This window comes from Rousettus aegyptiacus, unplaced genomic scaffold (assembly GCF_014176215.1).
Source record: "Rousettus aegyptiacus isolate mRouAeg1 unplaced genomic scaffold, mRouAeg1.p scaffold_m13_p_1, whole genome shotgun sequence".
Taxonomy (NCBI): Eukaryota; Metazoa; Chordata; class Mammalia; order Chiroptera; family Pteropodidae; genus Rousettus; species Rousettus aegyptiacus.
The window spans coordinates 14937502-14965454 of NW_023416284.1; the positions used below are offsets into that span (position 1 = coordinate 14937502).

At 38.3% G+C, this 27953-nt stretch overlaps 1 protein-coding gene across 2 annotated transcripts in view; it reads left to right on the forward strand.

Annotated features, from left to right (window-relative positions):
- Positions 1-25617, forward strand: part of RCAN3 (RCAN family member 3) — a 35243-nt gene extending 9626 nt beyond the window's left edge. For both annotated transcript variants that reach the window (XM_016124603.2, XM_016124606.2), the window contains exons 3-5: positions 18228-18401; positions 19451-19622; positions 20542-25617. In XM_016124603.2, the coding sequence (XP_015980089.1) occupies positions 18228-18401; positions 19451-19622; positions 20542-20726 (531 nt within the window). In that variant the 3' untranslated portion in view covers positions 20727-25617. The remainder of the gene's footprint in view (positions 1-18227; positions 18402-19450; positions 19623-20541) is intronic.
- The last annotated feature ends 2336 nt before the right edge of the window (positions 25618-27953 follow it).

Consider the following 27953-nt stretch of genomic DNA (forward strand, 5'->3'; position numbering starts at 1 on the left):
TCCTATTGGTTTTCATTTAAAAAACTATTTGTGGTTATATCTAACCTAAAATTATATTAGGAATCATGTCAGCAGAATTCTAGTAGCAGTTCAGTGGACTTCAGGTAACATACAATTCTTAGTCATAGTAAATTTTATATAAAAGCCTTAATGGTAATAACTGAAACTGTAAAATATAAAATATTTATATAATAACATTATATGTGGATCATCAATTGGATATAAAATGGGGAGAATCAGATGTTTCCTATACATTTTTCTTCTATCAATGTCTTATTTTGCTTTCATTTCTCCTGGAATAACCCTTTTATGAAGGTCATCCTCACATATGCAAAAAAAAAACAAAGCATAGTAAATGTAATTGCAATTAAATGCTTCATTTTCAAAAGAATTTTAGTTTTTTTTCCCTGACTGTAGAAGATTTTTTTTCTTTATGATTTTATAATCGTTAGAACAAGCTTTTACCCTATTCCGAATAGTAGACTGAATAACATAAGTACCATTTTCATGTACAGGCAAATCTTCATTTTAGATTGCTAGATTTGGGCTGTGCATTTTCATTAGTGTTTCTTGAAAAATAGTGTGTGTGAGGTGGGGAGGAAAAGAAAGGAATATAGTAAAACCCTAAGAAAAACAGGAAAAGGCTTATTTCTTCGTTCACGTTTCTGCAGCAGCACAGGTGTTAAGTTTTCATGCATATGCTCAGCTAATCAGTAGCCCCATCGGGAGCACTGCAGGTTTGGCACCTAATTTTTCTCTAACAGATTTGAATTTGTCCCATTGTGATTATATTTACTACTTTGTTGTTTTAAACCCCAGTTTTCACTTTCTAGGAAAAATTAAGTAGGCTTCTGATTTTAATACGAGAGGTATTCAAAATACAAGTTAGATTTTTATAATGTAAGAAATAGGACCATTTTTTCTTACTGTTTTAGGTCGGTGTGTCTGAGTGGACTCTAAATGTTAATGCAAAGCAATATTCTAGATAGGACCGACTTTATAAAGAAATGCGTATGGCTTTGGGATTACAGTTCCTCCACAAAGTACTGCCCTAAAACTGTCTCTTGTGACCTACTCACCACAGGACATTTGATTTGAGTTGTTTTTCTAATGATGATGGTTGGGGGATATGAACCAGCCCTACTTGCTCTCCTGGTCCTGCTTTTTGATCATTGACACATAGCATTTGCTGCAGTTCCCAGTGCAGGGTTAACATGTGTTAAATGTTTGTTCAACGAATGGATTTTGTGAGATGGTTGTTGAGGATTAGTGATGCAATGCTGTGATGAAGAAACAGAATTATGAGCTGAGCGAGCTTAAGTAGTACATAGGAGATTTCATCTGAAATTATGATCTCAGATACAGTGGCCCAAATTCCTTTGTGGTCTGTGTAATTATATGCAAAATATAAATCTTTCTATTAAGCATTTGGTTCTATACGCTCCGTGTAAAAGAGAATAGAAAATATTATTTAAAAAAAATAAATGATCTTTGGAAGTTAACTGAATACCCTGATTCTCTGGGTTTTAGACTAAATCAATTGTGTGTTTTCTGACACAACCTTCAATCCAGAAGTAAACCCTTCTTTGAGAATACGGATCTGTTTTATAAATTTTGGAATTGAAAAAGGGGATTGAAAGGAAGACTGCTGTTATAGTGAACTGTATTTTTAGCAGTGCCTAGAACATAATAAGGTTTCAGTAAATATTTGTTTAATTGGAACTGTAATGCCAATCTGACTTCTAGTAAGTGGAAAGATATCCCGTGTTAAGATGTCAATACTACCAAAAGTTATCTACAAAGTCAGTGCAATCTGTTCCTATCAAAATTGCAATCAATATTTCTTGCAGAAATAGAAAAACTCATCCTAAAAGTTGTAATGGAATCTCAGGACACCCCAAAATAGCAAAAACAATCTTGAAAAAGAACAAAGTTGGAAGATTAACATGTCCTGATTTCAAAACTTAATACAAAGCCACAATGGTCAAAACACTGTGACACTTTTATGTCAGTTATATCTCAGTAAAAAGCCAGTGTGATACTGGCATTAAAGACAGACATGTTGACCAGTGGAGTAGAACAGAACCCTAGAAATGAACCCTTGCTTGTATGGTCAAATGATTTTAAATGAGGGGGCCCAGACCATTCCATAGGGAGAGGATGGTTCTTTCAACAAATTATTCTTGGAAAACTGAATAGTCACATGCAAAAGAATGAAGTTGGACCCTCACCTTACGCCATATACAAAATTAATTCAAAATGGGTCAGATACCTAAATGTGAGAGTTAAAACTATAACAGCCATGGAAGAAAGCCTGGGAGGAGAACTGTTTGACATCAGATTTGGCAATAATTTCTTGGATATAGCACCAGAAGCACAGGCAACAATAGAAAAAAAAAATTGGACTTCATCGGAATTAAATATGTGTGCATCAGAGGTCACTATCAACAGAGTGAAAAGGCAACCTACAGAGTGGGAGAAAATATTTTCAAATCACAGAGGGATTAATATCCAGAATATATGAAAGAACTAAAACTCAAAAACAAAATAAAAAAAAAACAATTGAAAAAATGGGCAAAGGACTTAAATAGGCATTTCTCCTAAGGAGATATGTAAATCACCTATAAGCACATGAAAATATGCCCAGCATCACTAATAATTAGGGAGATACAAATGAGAATTACAATGAGATACCACTTCGCACCCATTAAGATGGCCGTTATCATAAAAACAAAACAGGTGCTGACAAGCATGTGGAGAAATTGGAACACTGTGTATTGCTGTGGAGAATGTAAAGTGGTGTGGCAGCTGTGGAAAACAGTATGGCAGTTTCTCAAAAAAAAAAAATAATAAGCATAAAATGACCATATGATCCGGCAATTCTGCTTCTAAGTATATACATGAAAATTGAGAGGGACTCAAACAGATTCTTGTGCCCAAATGTGCATAACAGCATAATTCAAAATAGCCAAAAGGTGAAAACAACCCAAATGTCTGTCCATTGATAGATGGAGGAATAAATAAAATGCAATATATACATACAGCGGAATATTATTTAGCCTTAAAAGTGAATGAAATTCTGATAGATGCTACAACATGGATGGACCTTGGAAGACATTATGCCGAGTGAAAGAAGCCAGACACAGGAGGACAAAGATTGACATGAGGTACCTAGAACAGTCAGATTCATAGAGACAGAAAGTGGAAGGGTGGCCGCCAGGGGCTGGAGTGAGGTGGGAGTGGGAAGTTAGGGTTCAGTGGGTACAGAGTTTCAGTTTGCGATGATGAAGAAGTTCTGGAGAAGGGTAGCGGTGATGCACAACAGTGTAAATATACCTAACGCCACCGAGTCGTGCGCTTAGAAATGGTTAAATGGCAAATTTTGTGTTTTGTATATTTTACCACAGTAGAACAATGCAAAAAAAAAAAGAACCTATTTTTGAGTTATTCTTTGTAATGTGCTTTTTTTTATATATAATATCTATAAAAATATATTTTAAATGTAAGTAATATGCTTTCATCTGTATATATGCACATGCATGCTTACTTGTAGTGAGTGTGTAATATGTATGTACCGGACACCTCTTTTGCCCCACTTGACATCCTCCTGGTCCAGCGTTTCACACCAGCCGTCGCTGGAGCACCGCGCCCTGCGCAGGTGCAGCCTCGTAGCAACGGGCCTCTGCTGCACTGTGGATGTCCCGCTGTTTGTTTCAGCGTCCCTCTGCCGCCTGTGTGAAATTGCTCAGCCTGAGTGAGGCATGTGCAGACACGGAAGCGTGAGGGAGTTCACGTCCCACAGGGCAGCCCTTGACCGGTGAATAACTGACCCCTCTTCTGACACTCAAGCTGACAGTTCTGAGGCTTGTTCTCCGTGGCTCCTCAGAGGGCTCCTAGCAGGATCAAGCCCGTTTCCCACAGGCGGCCAGCTCGATAACACAGCCTGGATGGAAGAAGGACTGGCTCTTCCTCCTTCTCTGTTTCACCGTTTGCATTCTTGTCCTGTAGGGTCACTTTCTGAAACAAGTTCCGTGTATGTGTGCGTGTCCTTGTCTTGGCCTCTGCTTTGGCAAGGAACCCGGGTAAGACAAGTGCATAGCTTCCAGGTTGGCTTATTTCCCTGTGTGAAGGCACCCTCCCAGGCTGTCAGAAAGGGGGCGGTGGATTTTTAGGTTATGCCGCAGGAATAAAGACCAATATAAAGAAAACCCATGTGCCCACCCAGTTTAGCAAATAGAATTTTACTGATGCAGTTGATTTGAACCCACTGTGTCTCCCCCAGAGGTAACCATTATCCTGAAATCAGGGTTTATCAATTCCCATGCAACTTTTTTTATTGGGTTGAAACATATGAAATTTGTAGGAATGTTTGAGATTTGCCAAAATGGTCAAATATTGGCATTTCCTCTGGTTCAGTCTAATACTCTGTGTATGTACATGTAGTATTTAAAATTTTTTCTCTGTGCAGTTGATATGATTGTTTATTTAGAAAGGCATCTACATAAAACTGTTAGAATTATTAGTAAACATTTGGAAATTGAAATTTTAACAATATTACCATTTACCATGAAATACTTAAATATAAATCTAAAAAATATGTACAGGATCTGTATGCTGAAAACTGTAAAACACTAATGAAATACATAGCATTTGATGTTATTTTAAATTTTATATAAACAGCATAATTGTATAAATTCTTATTTTTTTCTCATATCTATAAGATTAATCCATGTTCAAATACATATTTAGCTTCACTTGCTGTATAGTATCCTATTTTACAAATATACCATCATTTATTTACCCATTCTGTTTTAGACACTTAGCTCGTTTTTGCTCTGTAGCTCTTACACTGGCGATGCTTGTTCTGTAGTATCCTGTGTGCGTGGTGAGTTCTCCCCTGGGTCTGTAACTAGGATTGACGTTGCTGGCGTGTAAGATCGCACTTCTTCCATCTTAGCCGATACTGTCAAGCAGTCTCTGAAGTCGTATCCGATTATATTTCTACCAACCATGTATAAGAACTCTCATCGCTCCACAGCATCACCAGTACTTCGTATTTTCAGAATTTAACAGTTTTGCCAGTCTGGTAGTTAATATTTTTGTTACTTTTTAATGCATTTTTGGATAAACTATAGACGAATGCGTCTCAAACTTATCACTTAGTGGAGGACCAGATTTTCCCTCCAAACTATCACAGACTGTTGCTTTTGTAAAATGCAGTAAGAATATCAGCAATATAAACGTGCTAAAACGTTTCTAGATACTTTCAGTTTCTGTACTGAACCTTGTTGTAGACAGGTAGCAAAGTTCATGGACTAGCACTGGGTCCTCAGACCTCCCCACAGTATATGTAACATTTAGGGATTTTCAAATATCTTATAAGATTTTGAAATGAAAAAGCTTTCTTTATTTACCTTCAATTATATTTGTAGTTTCCATTGCGAATACTTTGTCTCAAATATAAGGGTTAAAAAGGAGTGTAGGTCATTTAGTTAGGCAGTAATGGTATCCTAATTATCAGTGACGTTAAGATATCACTTAATAATACGGTTGGGTGTCATGTTGTTAGAGATCACTGGTTTCTGGGTTCCACATTCAGCCTTGATCACGTGTGCAGTTGTAAATACTTATTGGGCATTGTATCAGCCACTGTCACAAGTTCTAGAGAGACAGTAAACAAGAGGAAGCGCCAGCCCTCATGGAAATCGGGGAGAGAACAGTTAACATGCAAATAATTGAATAAGAAGTTCAGATAATAATTACTATGAAAAAAATAAAATAATAGAGGGGAAATGACTTGATGAGTGGTCAGGGAAGACCTGTCTGAGGAAATGATATTTGACGCAAGGCCTCAATAATGAGAAAGAACCATCGTAATATGTAATCATCCTTAGCTTCCTATACTTTAACTGAAATTTATCCTAACATAAAAAACTTTAATGTGTATATATAGTCAAAAATGCCTTATAATTTTTTTATCTTTATTAGTACAAATAATGTTACCTGTCTTGCAGCAAAGCTTTTTCCCAATAATCTTAATTTCAATTGGAAAAGATCTGCCACTCCCAGGTCAGGGTAGGGTTTAAGGCTCTTCATTCTTAAAAACAGCTAGGTTACCCACGCATGTGTGTTCCTAGTCTGTCCAGAACAGGGTGCTCCCATGGGCAGGGACGGGATAGCTCGGGAGTGAGCAAGCTCAGAATAGGTAGGTGTGTCTCCTCCACACTGGCTGACACAGAGCTCAGCTTTTGAGCTTTGCTATTCATTAAATATTTGCTGAATAAAAGACTGGAAAGATTATCTACAGGGTCAGGATACCAACCCTCCCCAACATTTATGTTGAACCACCCTAAGTTAATTTCAATAACCATGTTTTTTCTATTTTATTTCCCATCTGATTTACATTTCTATTTTTACAGGTTTTATAGGTCAGATTGTATTAGGACAGCAGAGCATGTCCATAATTGTATATATGTATATGTGTATGTGTGTACACTTAAGTAAACAGGTAAACAAATCAATAGATTGGGAGTGCATGTGAAAATTTTTACTGGTTTGAGAGTACAAAGAACTTTTTTTTCCTTTACCATTTTTAGAGTAAATTGCCATCAGGGATGGCCATCACTCCCAACACTCCAATATGTATTTGCTACCAGCAAGGGCATTCACCTGGGAAGAGAAACAAAATTCAAGAAATTAACGTGGAGGCATTATACCCTCCCAGTCCTCAGACCCCATTCAAGATGTGCCAGTCGTCCCAATAATGTCCAAAAACATCCAGCCCCTTGTCCTGCATTGCATTTAGTTATCAGGACCCTTCAGTCCCTTTCAACCTGAAACAGCTCTTAGTCTCCCCTTGCCTTTCATGGTGTTCGTTCACGTTCTTGCAGATTCCAGGCCCGTTGTTTTGTTGCATGGATCTCAGTTTGGGTTTTTCTGATGTAACTCAGGATGAGGTTCAGGTCGTGCCTCTTTGGCAGGAATATCACAGAACTGATGCTCTGCTCGTCTCACTGCATCCTGTCAGGTGGTGCGATTTTGATTTGTTGCATCACCAATGAAATTCGCTTTGAGCCCTTGATTAAGATGGTGTCTGCCAGGTTTTTCTACTGTCGAGTTATATTTCTTGTAATTAATAAGTATTTTTGTGGGAGGTACTTTGAAACTGCAAGTACCCTTTATCCCTGTCAAATTTTTGACGTACATTCATTTATAGCAGTAAGATTCAAGGTTTCCTGTTTCATTCATTGGTTGTAATCTGTTACGTATGATTATTTTGAAGCTCACATTTGTCCCAGATTGGGCCAGTGGTTGGTTGCCCCTTCAGATGGCCTCTGTGTCTTTCTGCTCATCCTTCTTTGAGTACCTCTTTATAACACAAGATATTCCAGAATTATCTTGCACTCCCCCTGCCCCAGCTGTGGAATCAGCCATTTCTCCAAGGAGCCCTGATTCAGTGAAGAACAGTAGTTAGAAACCAAGGCATGGGAGTCAGCTGTCTGTACTTACTGCTTTTAGAACATCACTGTTCCTAGGCCTCTCAGAGCCAGGAAATATGGAATACGTACACACCCATACATATGCATACGCATCAACCCCAGTCCAACACTAAAGAACTATTTCTCGTCTTGTCCCTTTCCAACCTTAAAACTCTTTAACAGAAAACTAGTTTTCATTATCTTATATGTACTTATTCAGTTACTCCCTCCGTGTGGAACTGCCATCACCTACCCCCTTCCCCATGTGGACACCCTCCCTACCCCACCTGTGCTCTAGCACACCATGCCAGGTCCAGGCATGCACCCCAACCCGCCATACCAAAATTATCTTCACCCCACCTGGGTTCTGATATTCCCACAGTACCATCCTCACCCAACCCGATTGCCAGTTCCCCGTGCCGGATTGCCTACCCGCACAGATTCGCATCCTTCAGCCTTCCCCTGTGCAGGGATACCCTCTGCCTTCCCCTGCCCTGGGCAGCCGTCCTGCGTGGACACCCTCCTCACCCTTCTGGGCTTCAGCACTGTGTTGGGCTCCCCTCTGTGAGCACGCTGTCCTACCGCTGTCAGGCCCGGCCTCCCTCCCCGGTGACCACCTTCCTTATTCCACTTGGGCTCTGACACCCTGCTCCGGGCCACTGCAGCTCCCTGCTCCCTATCAGCATGGACACACCTCTCTTAGTTGGCCTCGTCTAAAGGCTTCTGGACCGAATGTTCAAGAGGACGGATGCCTTATTCTTTTTACAAGAACAAATGACACACTTCAGTTCCTTCCCAGGGTTGTTTCTCTCATGTTTACATGTCTTTGGAAAGATGGTTCCCTAGCTTTAAAAATCACCTTTATCCTCTAATGTCCATGAAGAAAACACCATCAGAAAGAAGACAGACCTCTACCCCGAAATAAATCACACAGACTGTCAACATTTGTTCCTCATGATAGCCTCAGTACCTGGGATAGTACCGGGCCTTGCCGAGTGAGCGAATGAACAGTGAAAAAGATTTAGTGAGACACAGGTCTGGGTGGAAACCAAAGAAACAGAATCTGCAGGTCACTGCCAATCACTAAGCACACGGGCAAGACCAAGAATGAAGCATGTTTTGGTCCTAGTCCATAACTGACCTTAATGAGGAAGAATCCTGTCTTGCTGCTCCACATTTTCCTGACATGCTTAAATAACTTTGTGCAAGCCATTTTTGTTTAAATGGCTTTTCATTCTCTTGTGCTAGCTTGGCACCATGAGCGCATGCATAGCAAAGCAGTGTCGAGGCCATCAAACAGTTGATTTTAAGAAATGGCAAACAAAACAAAAAGATAAAATTAACAAGCAAGGTTAAAAGCCACTGAAATGAAAACAATGTATTTTTTTTTAATGTGCAGAATTTGACTATAACTACAAAAAAACAAACCCTGTTATCTTCACCCTCGATTCAAGTTCATAGAGTAACACTCATCAATGTCATAACAGAGAAGCAGCATTCTTTGCATCAAAGGGTCAGGGGTTATAGGTCAAGTTCTCAAGCGTCCCTGGGAAGATTTCATTAGTCAGTGGTGTACCGTGACCCACGGCACGCAGGTCTGGGAGGTCATGTCTCCTAGGTGACTGCCGCAGCAGCGCAATGCCTCTGGATTACTGAAAGACCACTAGGAAGGGCAGATTCTAATTTTCCACTGGCAACCTCAATAGTACCTGCTGTCTGGTTTATATTGTGTCCTCACTGTGCATTCTCCTCCCGCCTGGGGAATCCACCTCGTACAGAAGAGCAGCTATTTTTGTGTGTACGTGCGACCACAGCATGGCAAGTAGACTATTGCAAAAGCTCTACTGCATTTCTGTTAATAATAGTATTAGTACTCCCAATATATTATTCTGAGAGCTTTAAATATTCACTGTCTTCAACAATAACCCAATGTTAAGTGGATACTTCATAGGAATTTATGATCCTCATTTAACAAGAAAGGAAACTAGGCAACAACAGAAGATCACAAAGCTATATAATAGAGCCAAGAGTCCAATTCAGACAGCCTAGCTCCAGAGTTCTGTTACCTGTGAAGATGAGTGGCTGGTGGAAGCCATGAGACGTTCCTGGAATTATCTGTCCAGTTTGTGGATTGCTCCTGAGATTTTTCTTTTATGGTCTCATGGTCGAAGGAGTGAACAGTCTGTTACTCGATGCAGAAAGGAGTATTTTGTCCATGCTAATAGCCGATGAGCAGAAAGCTTCTGGTTCTCAAGAATGGAGGGGTTCTCACGTACCCCTCTCGGATGTGGAGGAGGGTTTGGTATGTTCATCAAAGCCAGTGCTCCATCCCTGAAGTCACAGGAAAGAAACCACCACATTGATGTCATTGTCTCTGGGCCACTGGCACATCTATAGGCTGGAACATGCCATTCACCTGACTCTAATAGGAACCTGAGGCTGGACGTGAAGTTCAAGCTGAACCTGGACTCTCCTAATCCCTCCCACTTCATGGATGGAGAGAACTAGACAGAGGAAGTGAAGATTCAGGTTGACCTCATGGAGAGCAGAGTTGCTGATCTCCTCGTACATCTGACATGAATATTTGGTGCTGACCTTGAAACCGAAGCCTGACTATTTGGAACAGCAGTCTGAGCATCTGAAGCTTTTTCCCCTTGGGAAATTGTACATGGTTTTCAGGGGAAAAACTTCCTTCTGTGGTTTTTCTCACCTCTGATGTCTTAGATCAAAACTGTGTATTAAGCCCAAGTACCTGGGTGAGTTTGCAAACCTGATTTGTTTGGTGGGCCATATTGATTCTTGGAATAGGTTGATTGATAGAATAGAATAAAGGAAATGATTACCTGCCTGTAACCTGGCTGCCTGTCCAAGATGCCTGTCAACCAGCTCCGTGGATAGAGGACGCGTTGAGCAGGAGACAGATTCTCTGCTTTTCACCTTTTGCTCTCTCCCTAGTTTTTGTTCCATCTGCTCTTTCCTCTGTAATCTGCTCACCTGCGTTCTCTGCTCTTCTCAGTAAACAACTGAAACAACCTTTCGGCTAAAAGGAAAAAGCCATTGCTTCTGGGAGGCTGTCAAGGGCTGAGATCTTATTAGGAGTTCTCACAGTTATGGTTTGAAGATTGCGCCTCTTCTACGGGTGGTCCCCAGAAAACCCAGACAAAAACTGTCCTTGGTTATTCGTGGGCTATGGGGTTTGTGTCATCGATTGAATGCAGTACCTTTGTATCTTGAAGAGTGTGTGTGTGTGTGTGTGTGTGTGTGTATAGACTGTCGGTAGACACCCTGGCTGCTGCCTAATCCGCTTGACTATTAATGTAATGGGGCGGTAGCTGTGCTTGCAGATCTCACTCCCCTCCTTCCATGGCCGGCTGCGGTTTTGGGGTGTTTCGAGGCAGGCAGTTGGCCACCAAACTGCTTGAAAATGACTCCTGCATTTTGCACACATCTCACTGTGTAAGCACAGTCACAGACCTTTTCCAGCTTAGCCGTTGGAAGAAGGGGGACGTTTCTATCACCAGAATCACTACCAGCAGTTGTTGCCCCACTAGCAATTAATACTAGCAATAAGTTGTCCTCATTGAGGATGGAAAATAGTAGCTGACCACAGTCCCTTTACTGTGTGCCCAGCCAGGCCGGCTGACGTTAAGCAGTGGTGAGACCCAGAGGCCCACTCTGTCTGCTCAGCCTGTCCTGTGGTCACCTCACCCCACCCCTTATTCTCTCTCATACTTTTTTTTTTTTAATTGGGCGAAACTCGCCCACAGTGTGATGTACATATCTTAAGCAGGCAGTCTGGTGCATTTTGACACTATCTGCTCCTGTCACCAAAAGTCCAATCAGGAATATTTCCTTTCCTACCTTAATACAAATCCATAGTTTATTCTCACCAGAAATGACTTATTGGTTTGACCACTTTCTTACACATTATGTAAGAAATTCTAGGTTTAGGGGGGAAATCATAGTCCTTTAAGAATTCATGTTCCAATAAAGCAGAATATATATAAACATGGTAGCCATTAAAACAAAAATCAATAACGAACAGGTAGTATTTTATATTTTTTTGAATTTCAAATTTTCTTGACATTTAATTCAGTTTCATGCTTCTTTCTGCTCTGGAAAGGCCAAAGTTTATAGAAGGATTTTACATTTTTTATGCATCTGTTCCCCTCTAGCACTAATGAATTTTGGTTCCAGATCTTTACCAGTGCTCAGATTATCAAAGTAAATTTTTCAGTTCGCCGCGCCTAGGTGTATGTGTGCCTTTTTCTGTCCAGTAAAGTTCATCCATCTGACTGTTTAGGTAGCAGTAATAGGTGAACCAAGGACACTGGGCCTGTCCCCAGGCAAAAATGGAGACTGCCTCTGACATCGGTGAGCCCGCAGCCTGTGGATGCCAGAAAACAGTATTTTCTATCTCAGATTTACAGGAAGTCATAGAATGTGGGAAAACCTCTCGCCTTAGGACACCAAAGATAATTTCACTGCCGAATGCGTTGAAGCAGGCTTCTTCTCAGCTGAAATTGTTTTTGATGTGCAGGGGTGCTGGGTGCCTCAGGTTTCTGTCATCCGAAGCAAAGAGGTGCAGCAAAATTGCTTTTGTGGTTTGTTTCTCAGTGAGATTGATAAAGCTCATCTTCTCTGCTTTGAGGTGGGAAACAGAATAGTCCCAGAAAGGTCAAGACGTAATATGCTCAGCTGCCGTCCTCATCCGTTACTCCTTGAAACCTGTTTTCCTATAAGATCTTTTCCACTTTTCTCCTTCAGTGGTTTTAGCATGCCTCTTGCCCAGCTACCAAGTACTGTTCTTGAATTTCCAAGAAAGTCGTTGGTTACATTTTGGGCTCGCACATATTAGGTGCAAGGTATTTGTAGTCGTTTTTATTGCTGACTTATTACACGGCGACTTCAGCATATGAAGGCAGCTACTGGTCTGTATTTTGTGGAAAACTTGCATAATGGGAAAAGCCTCAGGGACTGGTGTTTAGGCCGAATTATATGTGTAATGCCAGGGGGAACACTAAGTGATCACTGAGACTGGTGAGTGAAGATTTTGATTTTCGGGATCGCCGTCATCTTATTGGAAATAAATGTGCAACCATCACCCTTTAACAGGATGGTGCTAATTTTATATCATTAGAGAATTCAGAAAAGTCTAAAGGTGAATTATTTCTGAGGAGGAAGAGAACAATTTGGTTTCTGGATGAAGTATGTTTGTCACAAGTCACCGTCAGTCCACATTCGTAGGTAGTGTCCTTACCTCCCGTCTGCAGTCTTGTGAATCCCTTCGGTGCCAGGGCCAGGTTGTCAGGGACAGGCTCGGGAATCCACAGTAGGTGTCCGGATTCATGGAAGGGCAGAGTCACCAGCCCACGGCTCGTAACCTTTTCCTCAAATAAGAAACAGCGCTAGTTTTGCCTCCACATGTTTTCCTGTTTTCTACAGCACCGCACAGCTAGAAGTCACATATTTCATAGACTGTATTTACGCTACGTCAAGGGAAAAAATGGATGTGAAGGAGAGGGAAAGAACTAACAGGAGAACTCATTTAGAAAAAGCTTACTCATCAACGCTCCCCTGCGTTTGTTTTTTAACAATTCTCAACAGTCGACAGGTATCGGAATTTAGAAGAGGGACACCCATACAACCTGTTGCCGTCAGCTGCACGTCACCTCCGCTTATAGCGTGTTTCTAGAATTATTTTGAAAAATCGTTTTGAAAGGAAATAACAAGAGTATGATTATTAAGTAGCTGTTTAGTTTGCAAGGTAGCTTGTTTTATTGTTACTGTGAAAAATCCATTATTATGGGGAACTAGGAATAAATGTATAGTCCTTTTGCCTGGGGCAAGGAAGATAATTTAAGGGATAGAATTACAAAGTAGTAATATTTAATAAACCATGATTCATTAGTTCCACCTTAGTTTCTATTTCCATTGTGTTCAGTACTGATGTTTCTTAATGGTCTCATGTGGGAATTTTAATATTTAGTTAGTATTCAAAATATGTTAAGCATCTACCAAGAATTAAGTGGAACGTCACAAAATCTCATTTCTAATTTTTAAAAAAAGTGATAAAGCCATCCACCTTTGAAACAGATGCTGAGGAAACTATGAAAAGTGCCTAGATATATTAATAATTAGTATTTAATACATTTACATGTTTTTTTCAGGCTGATATATTATTTTTAAATCATTACCGTGTATAATATTTTATCTGTTCACATTAATATGTAGAAATAATATAGTAAATAATAATAGGATTGATTTTTTTATTTTCAAATACTGTCGACATACAGTATATTAGTTTCGGGTGCACAATGATTAGATTAGACATTTCCGTACCTTAAAGTAGGATTAAACTGGAAATTCACCTTCCTTTTAGTACATTGGAAATCCAGCAGAGTACAAGATTTGGTATGCAGTTGGTTGCTTAATATATTTTTTTTAAATGAACAAAAATAGTAATATAATTTTTAGGATAAACGATGTGTTCCAAGTAATGAAGGATATTTGAACATTAGAAGGATAAATATTTGTGTACAGATCGTTTTATATTTTATCAAATTGGAAAAATATCACAAAGTTATAGGTAAATGTTCAAATTGAGAGCAGTTAATAAATGAGGGAATATATGATTTTCACGTTATTATCAACAGGCAATTGGAAGATCTTCACATAGACCAAAAACAAAGCTAATTTATAGGTTCCTTTTATTGTGCTGCCATTGGCAAGCCTAAGAAATATTTCTAAAGAGATTGAAAATGTTCTTAGGTCTCTTTTGTTACATTTCATTTATTAAACTATTGCATAAAAGTGACCAGTAAAGAAAATTTAATGTTGCTGTTCTTTTGGTAATTGAAGTTAGATTTTTTTATTTTCCCAATTCATTAACAAGTGGGAAATTAATGCTATTTTTCTTTCCTCGGTCTCACAGAATGACTCAGATATTGCTCTCTTATTCTGCTCTGTTCCATCTCAAAATCCTTAGAGCATGTATAATCTAATTTTATTTTTTACCAAAAACTACTATTTTCGTGGAATGGCATACTCCCAAATGAACCTTGAGAAAAAGATTTTATCGTTTTGCCTTTGTAAAAGAGGAACTATGGCTGTAGGTTATCAGGCATCTTGAAAGAAGGTGCCAAATGCACATTAGCATCTTTCAAAGAAATTTCATGCAGAGGAGGGACTAGAAAAAGAAAAACAATCAATTGAAGACTTAAGAAAAAAGAGAAAATGAACATAGAAAAACTGAGACAAATAGATAAAATAAGGTGGTAGACATCCAAAAACATCAATCATAACAATGGGCTAATTCTTCCTTTTAAAAGATAATGATTGTCAGACTGGATTTACTTACACCCTCATGTATGCACACACATTCTTCTTCTGTGGTGTATCTAAAACAAGGATACATAAAGATTAGAAGAAGTAAAGGGTGGAAATTGAGTTCCATGCAATCAATATACAACCAAAGAAAGCTACACCGGCTGTATTAATATCAGACAAAACAGACTCGTAAGGCAAAAGGCATTCCTAGGGAGATAAAGATGAAGAGGGCTCCTACTGAATGATGAAAGGTTCAGTTCCCCAGAAAGAGGAAACAGTTCTGAACATGTATGCGCATGATAATACCGCATAACTTTAAAGTTCTTAAAGCAGGAATGACCAAATTACAAAGAAAAATAAATCCACCTAGTTAGTAGGAGATTTTAACAGATCTCTCTTGGTAATGAACAGTTCAAATAGATCCCCCCAAAATTAGAATATATATATATATATACAATTTCTAAAAAACATGAGTTCAATATGCTAGATATATTTACCCAACAGTTGTAAAAACAAATATTTTTAAGCACACATAGAAGATTTATGAAAATTGATGACATATTGAATAAAAAGCAAGTTTCAAAAATGTCAAAGGATTGATATCACTATAAACTCTGATCATAGTGAAAATAAATTAGACATTAAAGAGATGACAAAAATCCAGTCTGAAATTTAAGAAACATCTAAACAATTCATGAGACAGGAAATTATAATGGAAATTAGTATTTAGAATCAAGTAATGGGGACAGCTAAAATAATACTTAGAAATTATATTCTTTAAATGGTTATATTTAAAAAGAAAAGCTAAAACGTTAATAGACTAGGCAACCATCCTAATAAGATAGGAAAAGCTCAAAGAGAAGAATAAAGGTGAAAGCAGCAATTACTGAGAAAGGGAATGAGTATACATAGCCGATCATGTCAAAAGTGATTTTCAGAAGAGACAGTGGCACATCTCTCCACTTATTTGCATCTTTAATTTCAGCTATGTTTTATCGTTTTCTGTGCACAGGGGAAAGGGTAATCATTTCAACAATTGGTGCTAAAACAAAGAGATAACCAACTGTATCGGGTGGGAATGGGGAGAGAACTTCGACCCCTCATCTCTTACCATAGACAAAGATCAACTTGAAGTGGATCATAGACCTAAATGTAAAAACTAAGTTATAAAACATGTAGAAGAAAACATAAGAGAAAATCTTAATGACCTTGGGTATGGTGAAGATTTAAATATGACCAAAAAAAAAAAAGTTTTTTAAGTCAACAAATTGGACTTCCATCAAAAATAAAACCTTTCACTTTTCAAAAGACATGTTTCAAAATGAAAAAGGGAAGCAAGGACAATATTTGCAAAACAGATTTGTCAAAGTACTTATATCTAGAATACATAATTCTTACAACTTCAGAAGAGGGCCTAAGTTAAAAATGGGAAAAGATTTGAGCAGACGTTTGACCCAAGAAGTTATAGGGAAGGCACATAAGCCTGTGAAAGATGCTCGATATCAGTAGTTACTAGGAAAATGTGAATTAAAGCTAGCGAGATAAAACTGCACATACAGCAGAATGGCTAAAATTTAAAAGACTGATCATACCAAGTGTTGGCAAGATTGTGGAGTACCTGGAACTGTCATACACTGTTGGTAGCAATGCAAAATGGTAAAACCTCTTGGGAAAACAGTTTAGTAGTTTCTGAAAAGTTGACCATATACCTGTCATACAGCTTGGCCATTCCACTCTCAGGTATTTACCCAAAAGAAATAAAATCATTTATTCACACAAAACCTGTGCATGAATGTTCATAGCAGCTTCATTTTTAGTAGTTCAAAACTAGAAACAAATCAAATGTCCATCAGCGGGTAAATGGATAAACATCCATACAGTGGGATCTATCTCACAATAAAAAGGAACATAAAAGACAATATAGTAACTTGGACATATCTTAGAATAATTGTGTTCAGTGAAAGGAGCTGATCCCCCAAAAAGTACATTTATATATAATTCTAGAAATTACAACTAGTCTAGAGTGATAGAAAAAAGATAGTGGGCATGGGAGGAGCTTCATACATAAATATCTGTTTTGTGTTGAGTAAAGACTCAAATGTGAATGGTAAAACCATAAAACTTTAAGAAAGCAATATAGAAGAACATCATTATAATCTCAGTGTAGAAGGATTTCTTAAGACATAACACAAAAGAAAATGATAAATTTAGTAATGTTCAAATTTAAAACTTATAGCTTTCTCAAAAAAAAAAAAAACGCAGTGAGAAGAACTGGGGGAAGGTATTTATGGAACATATAATTGACAAAGAATTAGTGTCCCTGTAGAACTCCAACTCAGTAAAAAAAAGACAACCCAATAGAAAAACGGGCAAAAGGTATAAACAGGCATATCATATTAAGAAGAACCCCAAATGGCCCAAGAAACATGAAAAGAGGCTCAACCTCATTATTATTCAGAGAAATGTGAATTATAGCCGAAGTTAGAGTCCATTTCATATCCCCCGCCTCACACTGATAAAAATGTAAAGGTCTATATTAAGTGTTGGCAAAGGTGTGAAGCAACCAGAACACACATCGCCTTACAGAGAGGAAGTTGGTGTAAACACTTCGGAAAACTGTTTGGCATTGCCTGTGAAAGTTAAAGGTGTGCCGACCCTAAGGCTCAGGAATTCCACTTGTAGTGCGTACACTAGAGAAGCGCGTGCATATGGGCACCGAGAATGTTCATAGCAGCACTGTGGTAGTGAAACACTAGAGGGAGCTCACATTCCAACAGCACTGGAGAAATTGTGGTACGGGCGTACGATGCAATACCAGACAGCAGTGAAGAAGAATGACTTACAGTTACACGCAGCAACAAAGAACAGCTTAGGAACGAATTGCAAAAAAAAAAAAAAAAAAAGTTATTGAATACATACAGCATGATTAAATTTAAGGGATACAAATAAATTTAAAACCATAAAGAAAAGCAAGAAAATGATAAGCACAAAATTCCAGAAACGATTGCTTCGAAGGAGGAAAACAGTGGGATGTGGGAAGGAGGAGCCGGCACACTGGGGACTTCAAAACAGCAGTATCGTTCTCGTTCTGTAATTGGACGTGTTCGTGTCATTTTTCATACCTTATATTTGTTTTATAATACTTTGTTAAAATTGCATCTACACAATATTTAACTAAGTTAATTACTTTTAAAATAAGTGCAAATTGCAAAATTTAACATATGAATAACAGGATCCCTGTTCTTGTACACCTGCATGAAAAGTAAGCTTTTTGGGAGGGGAAGTAGGGGATGTGGGGGAAGATAATCATAATCAGGTCTATCCCATTGGTTATATTTAACGATTTAAATTTCCTTTTGTTAAAGGTTTTTATTTTTTCTTCTTACATTCTTTCTGCCCTTCCTGCTCTTCAATTTGTAGGAGAGATTTCAAGCACTTTTCACCATCTATGATGACCAGGTTACGTTTCAGTTGTTTAAAAGCTTTAGAAGAGTCAGAATAAATTTCAGCAAACCTGAAGCAGCAGCAAGAGCTCGAATAGAACTCCACGAAACAGACTTCAACGGGAAAAAGCTGAAGCTGTATTTTGCACAGGTACTTCATAGTGCAAAGGGCACAGTTTAAACTCGTCCTTCTCCATCCAAAAATATGATCAGTTCTCCATTTTCTGTATTCTGTCAGCGATCTTTGAAGTAAACAGTCCCAATCAGCAAAGAATATAAAAATATTTGTTACTTTTATTTTACAGATATATAAATTTATTTATTAAGTATATTTACCCTCCTAACTTTGTTTTATATATACTAATACTTAAAGGAATATATTTTTCTGGCAGCTTTTCCTTGGCTGGAGTTTCTTGAGGGTTAAGCCCTGACAGCTTAAGATCAGTGAATTGTCTCTTAACATCTAGAATGGCACTTGTGATGTAGCATCCTTGGGAGACTTGAGAACATAGTCTCTGAAATCATTTCTGTGTTCTGTAGTTCATTGAAAGAGGCTGCTGACCTAAGGAGTGACCAGGGAGGTAGCATAGCACTATACCAAAATGTCGTCTTAGACTTTGACATTGCAGAGGATCCTGCGGGTTACCAAGAATTAGCTACACTTACTCTGTTTGTTGATGTGATGATGCTGAGAAACCAATTTCTTCTCGAAATAATTGGTGAAATGAAAGCATTAGATTGCTACTTGTGTATTAAATGCACTGTGTTATTTTCAGCAAAGTATTTTTTTTCCTGGTCTTAGTTTTTGAATTCAAAAAAAAAAAAATTTGTTGTCACATTCCAAATAAAAACCTAAGTGAAAGATGTTCGGACATTGCTTGGCGGAGTTGATTGACATGGAGATGATATAACCTAATCTCTTCTAAAATTGGAATTTAGTGCTTACTGCCATTCACTGTTCATCTATTCATTGATTTATTTATTTTTATTTAACTATTATTCATTGAGCACCTAATTAGTGTGGGCGCCATGCTGTGCACCAAGTGTTCAGTGGTGAACCAAACAGACCCAAACCCAGCTGCTGGGAGACGTAGATTGTTAAAGAGAAATTTTCCGTTTTCTCCAAAGAGATTAACAGTTAACGTAAAGATGCAAACGCATAAATGGCCCAGTCACAAACTTAGTATCTCTTCCCTACAGGTACAGATGTCCGGTGAAACACAGGACAAATCATATCTGCTGCCTCCCCAGCCGGTCAAACAGTTCCTCATCTCCCCTCCCGCCTCTCCTCCGGTGGGGTGGAAGCAGGGCGAAGATGCGATGCCTGTTATAAATTATGATTTACTCTGTGCTGTTTCCAAATTGGGACCAGGTAACGAACATCTATCTTTTCTGTGTTTCTCCCAAGAAACTTTCGTATTAAAGACCGTATCCAGCAATTTGTGTTTTAGCCAACTAGTGGCGACGTGATCACAGTGGAGGATAAAGTCACACAAACCTGGGTTCAAATTCTAGCATTTGCTAATTTTACGATCTTGAGCAAGTTATTTAGTGTCAGTCTTCTCAGTCTCTGTTTTCTCATCTGTAATTCATGCATAGTAGCCAATAAATGTAACTGCAGTTTTTACTACTACAAATTCTACTAGTATATAACAGACCATTAGTGAATATTCGGTGTCTTCTACCCCAACCCATTGAAGTACCAGGCACCTTCTACACTGAATAATATTTAAAGGATTTAGTGGGGATTTTTTTTCATTTCTTCTTTTATTTCTCTCATGCCTTTAAAATAATAGAAATTGATGCCTGTCATTGCTGGTACAGACTAGTTGTCTGCCTAAGACAATGTTAAGTCTCTCATGGGAGATATAAGAGTCATTTTGAGGGGAAGTAGCTCGGTGGTGTTTTAGACGTTGGAGCTGGATCTTGGATGTGCAAGGCTCTGTAATGAAGAGATTGCCACTGCCACCTGAAACAGTCCAAGTGTCTCCCAAGGGAAAACCGAAACCATTCTGAAGTTAAGTAGATTCACTCGTACTGTTCATAGAACAGTAATTAGCATTAGCATTTTTATTGCCAAGATCTCAGTGCTCCTCACCGGCTTATTGCTTGAAATAGCAAAACTGCCTAAGAACCTTAAAGTATGGAAGCTCTAATGCCAGAACAAGACAGAGTACTCTGACAGAGGATTTAAAGATTTAAAAACCAATAATCAGCAATTACAATATGAGTAGAACAAAAAATTTCAAGAGACAAAACACCTTTTTTTTTTTTGCTATTTACCTCCCCAGGAGAGAAATATGAACTTCATGCAGGAACTGAGTCGACCCCAAGCGTGGTGGTTCACGTCTGTGAAAGCGAAACAGAAGAGGAAGAAGAAACAAAAAACCCCAAACAGAAAATCACCCAGACGAGGCGCCCGGAACCTCCCGCCGCAGCACCGAGCGAGCCCCAGAGCGTCGACCGTGCGCTGTGAGGCCACGAGCTGTGGTGCCAGGCAGCGGTCACCAGGGGCCGCAGCCGCGGCGAGCTGTGCCCCTCCGGCTGGCGCATTGCTGCTCACAGCGTAGGTGAGGTGAGGAGTGAAAGGCGGGCGTGTTCACCAAGCCCGCACTGTGGACGCGGTGGCACAGAGTCCAGGCTGGTTCTCCCTGTTCAGAATTGTAACCAGTATTCTGAACAGCACTTTAAAGGATTAGCCCCAACACGTGGCATCGCTTGACCATTTTTAAACAGTAGCAAATTAGGAAAAGTCTCCCTCCAGCAATGTTTATTTCCCTGATTCCGTGTAGCATGGAGTACCCAAAAACTAAAACTGTAGTCACCGAGTGCGGTACCATTTTTATGAATTTAAAAGTAGTCTGAAAATTGTAATCTAGTGTGGATTATTTTTGTACTGGTACAATAGCTTCTGACTAATCTCTTGGTCAAAGGTTGATTGTTACTCAGTATACGTGAAATTTTTTTTGCACGAAAAGAGACCTGAAATATAGAATAATTCATAGAAACTCTATTCTCTCAAGTATTTTTTTTCTTTAGCTTTGGGGAAGAAATGCCAAATTCACTTCGACCATCAGAGTCAAATGGCACAAATATTTGTGCATGTCGGTCTCTTGCTGGGAAGTCAGAGGAAAGTGACGCACACAGCACTGTCCTAGTGAGTCGTCTCTCCGAGAGGAGAAGCGGCTGCTTGGGAAGGGGCACGTATTGCCAGTGAGCTTGACCGATCGTGACTCAGGCGGCCGCTGTGATCAGCCCCTTGCGACCGTGTTGTGGCCGATAGCATACCAAACGGTCTTCGGCCACCAGTCAGTTTTTTTCTATGCTATCCATATTTGTGTGCGCCGTTCATAGACTTTATGTTAGAAAAGGTAATGCTGAGATTTTCTGAAGACCATTTTAAAAATTATCCATTTGTAGATTTTTCAGCCGGCTTTCAAAGAAAAGCCACACCACTCCATGTCTATGAATTAGGGAAAGATGGGGGCGATCATTTAGTCAGACTTTGTTTTGGGTGAAATTTTATACCCTGGCTTATAGTAGTCATTTTCCCCTAAAACAGAATTTTCTCTCGCTTATGTTTCAGAGTGTCTTGTTGAACCCCCTAAAGTAGAAGGAGTCATCTTTTTAACTCTTGGGGAGTCTATTCAGACTTTGAAGTCCTTTTTTACAGAAAAGTCTTATAACTAAGAATACTTAGCTTTTGACCGGGCAGCCCTGTTGATACTCTGCTCACACTGCTGTTTTCTGTGTGGCAGACGTCTGGAGCGCCCGGTATGTATGCGAAGGGTCACACCTGTGACTTTGGACTGACGCACCAAATGTGGCTGCCATCACAAAGAAAGAAAAATGCAGAAATGCGGGCCATGATGTCTGTACATTTTTGGTAATGTTTTTGTGGTTTAGATGTTCTTATTATGGTAGAATTTATCTGAGGACTTAAACTATATTGCAAAAAAAAATAGTTTTGTATGTTTTCCTTGCCCTGAAATACTCTGAGGTGATAAACTCTTCTATTTGTATATACCTAAGCCTCAGTGTAACTTCAGTTAAAATTTGTGATTCCATAAACAGTTTACTAAATTCAGATACTCATATGGCAATTTAACTGACAGCCACTAAATTCATCATTTTTCCAGTTTTTAATTTTATCTGGTTACACTAACTTATTACTGCAGAATGGATTCTGTAAGCCAGGAAATCTATGTATTTTCAAAAGCCGAGGATTTCTAAATATTCTTTTAGGTAATACTTACTCATTGTAATTTTCTAAGTGATCGAAATTCATGAAGTTGTATTATTTGACTTAGTTTTCATCCTCTACCTTCCAGTTAAAGAATAGTTGGTCCCTAACATATAAAACTTATCTTAAAAGTCAAGCAGTGCAAAGTACCTGGATTTTTCTTGTTTTCTGTTTTTTTTTTTTTTGAGAGCATTGGATAAATTGAAGAAAAACTTAAACCAACATTAAATATATATATATTATTTAATATCTAATTATTTAATACATAATAAACTTTTCTGAATGGAGAACATTAATATTAACATTCTTACTAGTATAATATTTCCATAATAAGAACTCTGAAAGGAAAACTAAATGCCCATTAACTTTTTAATATTGTGAAATCAGCTAGGATCTCAACAGATATTATAGTCTCTGTCCTTTTTTGGCTATTTTATATTCACTTCATGTAACCATTTGCAAGAGATGAGTCTTGTGTATCTTTAAGTTCCTTTTAATAAGTTTATCTACATTTTTTCTTCTTTGAAATTGAGTTATTATATTGAACTCTGGTAATATAGTAGCCGTGTTTTTCTTCATAAATCATAACCTTCTTGGGAATCAAATGATTTTGACAATTGTGAGGAAAGAAATTGAGCCTTTGTGTTGGGAACGATGAAGGATAAGAAAATGATAACACTTAATAAGGATAGCCTAGAACCAGTGATGCACCGGCTCTTATATTCTAGGTTCTTTCAGTATACCCACCTGGTGAAACTGGAAGTGAATCCATTTAGGTGTACTAGTGTCAACATCTTCAAGTTTAAGGTGCTAAGAGGCAGAAATGGTAAGAACAGTTCCCTTGACTTAGCTGAAAATTAAGTGGAAAGCAAACTAATCTGTTTGTTCACATCCTCCTTTTCCAAAATGTTGTATACTAAAACCTATCAATAATGAAAAGCCAAATAAAAACTACTAGGAACTTTTCAGTTCAACATGAAGGTTTACACAGAACATCGTGGTTCATGAGGTGTTCGAATCAAAGAGAGACTGGGAAATAGAGAATCAGACACGGCACTTCCATTCTTTTAGAAAACAGTCACTTTTGTTTTCCTTTCACATTAATTCCATCATTTAAAAATGTCGTGATAGAAAGTGAAAAGATTTGGTTTCTCAGAATCTCACTTACAGAGCCGAAGGTGACTTTGGCCATCGTATAGTTGTCTAATCCTCATGTCACACAGATTAGAAAACCGAAGTGATGTGACTTGCTTCAAAGCCCACAGAAAGGCAGCCCGGGGACTGGAACTGGCATTCCCAGCTCCCAGGCCAGTGCTTTTTCTCCTTTTCCTCGCACCGACACTCAGAGGCAGTGAATCCCCATCGTAAGAAAACAAACAAGCAAACAAAAAGGAGAGTAAGTGTTTTCCCCTAATGGGATGGATGCAAGGAATGAGAAAAATCTTAGGTGATGAAATCAGTGACTTAGTGATTTTTATTAGTGAACTTGATGTACCGTATTTTGTGTTTTCGTTGTCATTTTACCATTGAGATCGGACTCTGCTTAAATAGTGTGATCTTGGCAGCCAGCAATTGCATTGGGATTTTATGTGGGCTTTCCTAGATTTTAATAGTAATGAAAGTAAAATATAGACCCGTCATACTTGAGACGTGACTCTAATGAAACAGAATGAGATCGAACATGATTTGGAAATAGTTTGCAGTGGAATGACATGCTCAGAGGTGGTAAATAGAGTCCCATTAAAGATTAAAGACTGACTGCTTCATATTTTTATACAGACTCTTTTACAGACCATGGCTTTATTTTTGAAAAAGAAAATCTTAAACGTAATTAAGCAATGGAAAATGTATGAAATTTTTTGCTGCATCAGGTTCACTGTCTGCTGGGTATCCTCTTTTCTTCAGAGGTGTGTGCTGCATACTCATCACACAGGTGAACTTGGTCAATCGTTTTCCGCTCACTGGGCTCCTTTTTGCACATTTGCTTCTACATCTTCCTGTACAAAAGGAAACAAATTACCTACAGTAAGTGTGCCAATGTGAAGGAACAAAAGACTTGAGGAAATAGTTGCCTCTTAGCTGGGGAGGTAAGTCTATGTTGTAGAAGTTCACCTTTTAAAAAGTTAAATAAGTTTAAAGAATAAGAGTTAGGAACCTCCTCGAACAATTTGTTACATACTCGATTGTTTTCTGAACTCCCCTTGGAGCGTGGGTCAGCCAGTTCATCTTTAGTAGAATGGCGTTGTTTTCTTTATTGTGAATCAGGGGGAAGTGTTAACAGCTTGAAGAGAGCTGCTATTATTACTAAATATACAAGCAACAAAGCAACCAAAAATTGTAACAACTGCTAGGTTTACTAACCGAAAAGATGATAAAAATGGTCATGTTCAAAGTAGAAGATTCCAGCCAAGGTTAAGAAGAATAACCTTAGGCTGCGTCAAAGTATCCCACCCATCTAAACAAAGGTCTGTTATAAACCTACATTTGCTTTCAAAACAAAACCATGTCCTATAAACACATTCTTGTCATAATGGAAGATTTACATCTATGCAGATAATACGTGTTTTTCCATATTGTTTTCTGTTTAGTCACCAATCTTCCTAACTCAGATTGGGGACTGAGGAGAGAGAAAGGTGGCTTTACCTGTTATTGTGCCATACTGTTCCAGCTGCTTCTCGGCCCACGTCGGGGGCCCCAGTAACAATTAATGTACATTTCTGCTGTTTTGTGTATATCCTCCAAGTTAAAGTTTCTCTGTCACACTATTTTAATTGAATCCAGGAATTGAATTGATTATTTTGTCTGAACATGTTTGTGATCTTGTGTCATGTTTTGGGGCACGTTACTTTTCTCAGACTATAAACTGTAGTGAATATTCATTGTACTTCAAAAAATCGATCGTGTGTGTGTGTTCCATATTTAGTGTGCCTGAAGTGACAGTCTGTGGTAGTTTGTTACTTGCCAACTTTGGCTATCCAGTATTTTGAGGACATTTAAACATCCCTTGTCCTATCAAGGTGACAAAAGCAGAATGTAATTTTTTTGGAGTCTTTGTGATTAATTGTCACAAGTTCTGTTTTAAAAGCTAATAAAAATAAAGTTAGTGTTTTTTTTTTTTAATCAGCCCATTGAATTGAGTTCTTTGTGTATAGTATTTTCAATAACTATCACTCACATTTAGGTAATAACAACAACAACAAAAGACAGACAAGTGAAATATGATGTTTGTTCCTTTTAACGAGATTCCAGCTGAACGCTAATGCTGCGTTAACTCTGTGCCAGAGTTAAAGGCGGCAACTCGCTGCCGACCCCAGGATTGACTACTGTGGTTTGTGTTCTTCACCAAGAAAATGTTTTAACCCTGGTTCATTCCTCAGTTAAAAAATAATTTATTCCTGGTAATGGCTTATTTTCTGTCTTGGTTGTTTTTTGTTTTTTTTTAATCTCCAAATCAAAATATTGAAGTTAGAAATTACCATAGACGTTATCTTAAGCAGTAGAACTCTGCTCTTTGTTCAAACGAAATCTTATATATAAAGCCCGTTGTAAAACTGATTGCAAAGAAGGGGGAGGGGAGGTAAATAGAGCTGCACCTTTTGAAGGGCATAGGGGATGGCGAGGACCTGAAATCTCTTCTAAACTCTAAACCCATTCTCCAACCTCCAACTCCCATGAGATCTCACCAGAACAGTTCCACACACTCCACCAGTAAAATAGATGACCCAAAAGGCTTTGCCAAATTCAAACATCTGGATAGTAGCCCACATGGGACTAGAGTCTTAAGTTTCTTGCCTCTGCCCCTGGTTCTTTCTACCACACACTACTACTCTGTCAAAATGAAATCTTTACTTTTTCAGGAGAAAATGTATTAGGATTCAAAGCTTCTTAAAATTGCTAGTGTGTGTTTGTTTTAATCTGGGGACATTTTAAAGATACTTTCCAAGCTGTGCTCTGTGGGGCTGCCTCCAGGTGGAGCTGAGCCTCCAGGTTACTGAGGCTTTGCACACTTGCTTCACTCTTTAATTTGTTGTATATAATGGTATTAGAATAAGATTTCACTTGAGCTTAGAATTTCCAAGTAGCTAAAATAGCTAGTTGAAAGACCACTGCAAATAACCTAAAGATAAAACTGGTTTTTAATGCAGAAGAGAAAATACAAGAATAAAGATTTAAGTAATTTACTTTATAAAATAAACCAACTTAAAAGTTAAATTCAATGATGTACGTATCAGAGTCCTATTATCACCAAGAAACATGTTAAGATAGTTAGCAAGAGTGAGCAGTAACTCCCTCTGCCTTCATTGAACACACCAAAATATGGTTCTAATCTAGGAGAGAAAGTAGATTTTGAAGCACACAGGAAAGATCTCAAATCTTGCCAAACTTCCCCTGGTCTTCTGAGACATAGAGGATGTAAATATAAGTAATTTATAGGTTGGGTATTTAAATAGAGTGCCTCAAAGTATGTTGTTTGGGAAAAGTTCAACTGTTTCTATAATGCAATGCTTAGAAGGGATCAAACGTTTTTTGGGGGGGATATTGATTTTCAAGCTGATTGTTAAGGTTTAGGAAGAACCTTTGACCCTGCCTACTTTCCTGCCTAAGAGATTAAAAGTGGAAAAACCTATTGCAGGAGGAGAACCTTAACAAAATCACTTTAGCATTGGACAGGAAGGCTCCAGGCAGGAACCTGTTGACTAAATCCTTGCCCCCCACCCCAACTCTAATAAGGAAATGGATAGTTAATTATCTAAATATATGCTCTTGAATGGGATAACTTATTTTAGGAATGTCAATTTTTTTTTCCAAATCTATAAATGCAATGAAATCTCCGTCAGAATTCTAGCTGTATTTTTATAATAAATTCATTAAGCTTATTCTAAAACTTTTATGGAAGAATAAAAAAATAAGACTGCCTTAAAAAGAAAAGAGACGGAGGACATGTCCTACCAAATATTAAGACAACCTACAAAGTCAAATCAGATTGGTACCAGAATAGACAAACTAGAGAAAAAGAATGGAGACCAATCATCTGTACGAGAATTAATATACAGTAAAGTGTCATTATAAATAAATGAATGGAGAAAGACCAGACTGTCTAGTAGATAGTGTTGGGGAAAGTAGCTTAGCATATGTAAATATGCTAAGGTAAAGATTGATTCTCCTTCAAACACCTTATACAAAGATGGACTCCATATGAAATAAAGACTTAAATATAGAATGTGAAACTATAAAGTTAATAGAACAAGTTGTAGGGGAATACTATTGTGACCTAGAAGCAGAGACACTCAAACCCAGTAATCAGGTAAGTGTAAACTGAAAAAAAAAAAAAAAAAGCCACTTTATACCTACTGGATTCTCAAAAAACAAGAAGTGAATATGGCCAGTGTAGCCAGAAGGCGGGAACATGAGCAACCTGGTGTAATGCTGCTGGCAATGGAGACGGAGACGTAGCCTGGC